Genomic DNA, 4,837 nt, shown 5'->3' with positions numbered 1-4,837 from the left:
TTGCTGCTCCTTCAGGAACAACACCAATGTCATGCTGTCAGCAGTAGGAAAAAATCCCATGAAAGAAGCCTTATTTCCACCCATCCTGAAGAAAATCCTGACAGTTTAGGAACCACAGTCCAACAAAGTTGGGAAAACAAAAGTCTCCTCCCTGTGAGACACGGGTGGAAAAGAAAGAATCAACCCAGAGCTTTGCAGAGTTCAGTCAGGTTCTCTCCCAGGGTGTTTATGTTCTTCACTAAGCAAAGGAACTAAGAAAACACATAAAGGCATACAAAGAGGAGTTATGTAAGAGCCTAGAGGGTGCCCTCTTTTCATTTAGGAAAAACATGTAACTCAGATGAGATCTCCAAGGACTGGACTAATACTCAAGATGGAGAAAGAGACCTAGTCTTTTTCTTGGCAGGTAGTAGACAGCAGAGGAAAAATGCCAAGCTGACTGAAAAGGCAGCAATAACTCTGATTTCAAACTTTCAGAGGTGAAGGGAAATCGTCAAACAACTTATATTTGTCTGCAGCCACAGCTAGGAGAACCGTAAAAAGTAGGGACCTATTTAGGAAATACAAACATCCAGAATTAAAACTTTATTTATTCTTCCTGAATCAGCTGCGGGGTTTGGCGTATAATTAAGACTGCCACTTCCCTTGTGTCTGTATCTGTCACTCGAAAGACATGGTCTTTCCCTTTCAGATGTGAGTCATTCCTGTACTAATATTAGTGCCTACTAATGACGCGAGTGAGACCAGTACCGCAACTGAGGTTAAAGAGCAGCTTACGTAAAGGATGTCCAGCCCTATTTCCAGGGTCGCAAACCCAGCAATACTGCAGAACTTATCTTCTCTGAAGACCGCAGGGCAGATGGAGGAGCGAGGAACATCCCAGACTGCCTGACACAAGCCTCTTCTTTGAGAACCACTCCCTTGCGTATGCCTCTACCTAACTCCCTTTACAACAGTGTGCTGTTACAATATATTGCCAGTGATCATTTGTTTGCAATAAAAAGAAACTGCATTTTATTTTTTACTTTATCCTCTGATAAAAAGAATAAGAATTGGCCAATAAAATACCTGCAGCTGTAACATAAAGGATGTAACCATAACATCTGTTTCGAGAAGGGAACCAGAATGGAAGGGAACAAGTGATTCAGGGAATAGGTGTTTGCAGAGCTGGGGGAAGGGGTTTTGCGTGGCCCCTCACTACTACTTAAGCTGAGTTTGAGCTGCCTAAGGTGCTTGGGGAGTTTGTGCAGTGTTCTGTTGTTTTCTTTTGTTATAGGCTGGTAAGTAAATGCTTGTTTTGATCCAAGACTGGGGGTATTTCTCTGATTCTGTAGTGTTGAGAAAGTTAATTGTGGTATCAGTGAAGAAATATATTTGGCAATGAGTTAATCTGAAGAAGCTGGGATCACTGTGGGGCTTTAGCTGGCCAGGTGTCTTAAAATTGTAATATGACTAGTCTTCAAATGCTGAAAATGTGATTAAAAACTGAAGGTTCTTCAAGTGAAAAGGTAGTAATTGTTTTAATTTCTAATGAAGTATGTAGGAATTGTACTCATGCATTGAGAAGGCTATGTGGTCTGCTTTTGTTTTTTTTTTTTTTTTTTCAGTAAATGTGAATATAGAAGTAGAAACTTGCAAGAAGCCATATCACTGATATGAGTGCAGTTCTCTAAGAAAAATGCTCTATTAAGATACAATGGCAAGCCAATAAATGAAGCTTGAAGTTAAGAAATATTTTTAGTGCTTGTTGGCACTCTGCTTAACTTAATGGCCTGACTATTTTTCTAATAGATCTTGCAAATATGATGCTGGCTGTCTGATAGAAAGGCTGGATGCCTTTTTTGAAGCTGAAAAATGTGGGGCTCCAAAACACTAATCATTTAGTGCAAGAAACAATTAATGAACTACAGCATGGTTGTGTTGTCTTGGTTAGCCTGTAGTCTGAAACTGACTTTCCCTGGATTAGAAAATATGTCTATGTTTTCAACTAGAGGAAAATACTTTCTTTGTAGACAGTAATTGTGGATAGTTTCTTTCATTCCTAAAGACTGGCAGGCTGGTGTTTTATTGTTCTCCCTTCCTAGCCACTCTGGCCGAAAGCACAAAATTTGGTTTCCCCTTTAAGTTCAAGGAGCTGCCCTTGTAACCAAGCCGCACCTGAACTATGTTACTGCACAGAATAATCAACACCAGCTATGCCTTGGTGTTGAGTGCCACCATGGCAATAAAGTTGGGTGGGTAGCTCATGTAAATCCTTGAGGAAAAGTGCAGAGACCTTAGCACTGCAGACCTGTGTGTTTTTTTTTTTTTTTAAAAAAAAAAACTTAATGGCACTTTCCTGAAGTGTGGTTGGATGATGTCCTCTAGTTCATGGGAAAAACAGTTCAACTTTCTATAGAAAGTGGTGTCAGCCCTTCCTGTTGTGCAAGAAGAACCTTGTAGTCTCTCTGCTGCAAGTTTACAGGCTCCTCTGTAGAAGTCCTACAGGAACTATGCAAACTAACTTTGGGTATACAACGCAAGGCTACTGTGAAGCAGCCAAAAACAAATTTTTCTGTCTTGCAGGTTCTGTTGACTGGGGCGATGGGGAGCAATCTCAGTGCACAGATCTGTTGTGTGACTTGTGGGAGATGCAAGAAACAGGAGGCAGAGGAAGCATCTGAAGAGACCAGTGAGACCAAGCCAATCTTGCAGACCTCAGGAGAAGCTTCGACATGCATTGACAAGCAGCCTCCTGCACAGGTCCTGGAAGCTTCTAAAAGAGGTCCTGAAGAAGTACAGTCACTGTGTCAGGACCGAAGGCTGCTGGCTGGCACTGTGAAGGACAGCAGAGACACCCGCCCTGACACAGAACCTGTAGGAACAACTGAGGGTCAGAAGGCAGCCTCAGACTCTACAGACTTCTTGGTGGCCACTGCAGTTATAGAGACCAAAGAAGAAGTTGAAGTCCTAACCCAATTAGAAAACCAGCAAGAGAGGGAGCAAGTAGGTAACACAGAAGAGAGAAAAAGTATTTCTCAGGCTTCTGAAGGCCAGCTTGTTTTATACACAGCTCAGGATGTTAAGCTTGTTGTAGATATAGGACAATCAGGTGAGCAGGTTGACATGGGCAGTGAGCATGCCCCATGTGCTGAAATAACTCTCCAAGAAACAGATTTTCTCCAGCTTCTGCAGGCCACTGGTGAGACTGCAGCTGGCCCCAGCTGTGAGATCCAGCCTCCTGTGGAGACTAATGAGAGTCTGATGGGAGGGAACGTGTCACCATATGCTGTGCTGATAGTAGAGGAGACTGGGACCTACCCTCCTGTTGAGCATACAGAAGAGACAGCCGGGGCTAAGCCTGTTGAAGTAAGTCCTCAAACCACTGGGAAGGCCAAACTTAGGTGTGTCTCTGAGACAGCATCACTACTCACTGTGGAGGCTACACAGAACGCTAAGGAGACAGTGGATCCTTCAGAAGTCCTACAAAAAGATATGGCTGAAATGCAGTTTACTTCTGTGATCTCTTGTGAGTCCCTGTGTACAGGAGGGAAATCTCTAGAGCCGGCAAACCAGCTTCTTGACCTCTTATGGCAAGAGACCCAGCCTAGCATGCTGACTGAGCAGGAGGTGCAGAGCCTACACTGTACAGAGCCTGCTGAACTAGAGAAGCTTGTTGGTCCTTCAAGTGAGCAAGATGGAGTCACTTATGATCTGCTGGAAGATGAAGTGATGAGGGAATGTGATCCAAAAACTCCAGTAGCTGAGGCAGGACAGCAGCAGAGAGCCGTGCAGCAAATCACGGATGAACCGTTACCTTGCACAGAGACAGGTGTGGAAGAAGCAGCGTCCCTGAATGTTGTGCCCTTGCTGTCCAAAGCACTCGGAGTGGAGGAAAACTAGAGGTTGAGTGCTGAAGTGTCAGATCTGAGGATACCAGAGCTAAGAACAAGGATGATGCACCAGTCTCTGTGGAATTTCATTCAAAATAAGCCTGTAACTCAAGCTATTAAACTAAGGATTTTGCAAAACCAGTCTTGGACTCTAGAGAACAATCTTGCCAAACTCCAGCAGTATGAATTATGCAGTAGATGTTCCCAGATGTTCTCCTGAGTTATAGCTCAGTTGTGTTGTCTTTTCCTTCCTTTTTTGAGCAGTTAAACTTCAGAAGCTCACACTTTATTGAGAGGAAAGTCATTCATTTGAGCAATTGTGGCTAACAAATTTTGGGCACTGCATTCCTTTGGTGTGGTACTGTGGTAGGAAGTTATTTTCCACAATGTTAACTGGGAATGTCTGGGAGTGGACAAGAGCTCCTCTAATCTAGTCAAATCAGGAGTTTGCTACTAGTCCAGCAAGCATTACTGCTGCTACCACTAATCAGATATGCTTGAACCGTGTCCCTGAACAATTCTGTTGTATGATTGATAGTCGCTGCATTAGTGTCAGTATTGAACAAGTATACTCAGAAAAAGGCAATGAAATACTAACTCTGATTTGTTCTTTGTATCTCTAATAGTGGAAGTGTTGATATGACCTATATTTCTGCAGAAGTTGTATTAAAAATGTAGTCTTGATCAGAATGCATAAATCAGTGTATTGCAGTCTAAATCTACTGATTTTTAATGTTCATAACTGTTCATACTACCAATAAAATGTTTTAAGATCATTGCAAAAAAAGTTTGAGTGTGCTTTCATTGCCTAGTGTTAAAGGGGGAAAAATAACTGCAATTACTGTGTCCTTTCCTCTATATGCTTCAAAGGAGAAACTCATCAGCTTTAAAACCAAAAGTCCTTCCAACAAACTGAGTAACTGTATGGAGTAAAGCTTGCCCAGGTGTGTATGGGGAGGTAGGAT

The 4,837-nt window shown here is 42.7% G+C and overlaps 1 protein-coding gene across 1 annotated transcript; it reads left to right on the top strand.

Moving 5' to 3' along the window:
* The first annotated feature begins 2,583 nt into the window (after window positions 1–2,583).
* Window positions 2,584–3,882, top strand: LOC146589105 (uncharacterized). The gene has a single exon (XM_085316729.1). The coding sequence runs from the start codon at window positions 2,584–2,586 to the stop codon at window positions 3,880–3,882; it is 1,299 nt and encodes a 432-aa protein (XP_085172855.1).
* The last annotated feature ends 955 nt before the right edge of the window (window positions 3,883–4,837 follow it).

The sequence above is a fragment of the Rhea americana genome, unplaced genomic scaffold, assembly GCF_003343005.1.
Source record: "Rhea americana isolate MKP2758 unplaced genomic scaffold, rheAme1 scaffold_48, whole genome shotgun sequence".
Taxonomy (NCBI): domain Eukaryota; kingdom Metazoa; phylum Chordata; class Aves; order Rheiformes; family Rheidae; genus Rhea; species Rhea americana.
The sequence above is the reverse complement of the archived record's forward strand: the minus strand, read 5'-3'. Positions and strand labels throughout refer to the sequence as shown.

Coding starts and splice junctions, on each gene's coding strand:
- LOC146589105 (XM_085316729.1), top strand. CDS start 2,584: ATGGGGAGCAATCTCAGTGCACAGATCTGTTGTGTGACTTGTGGGAGA.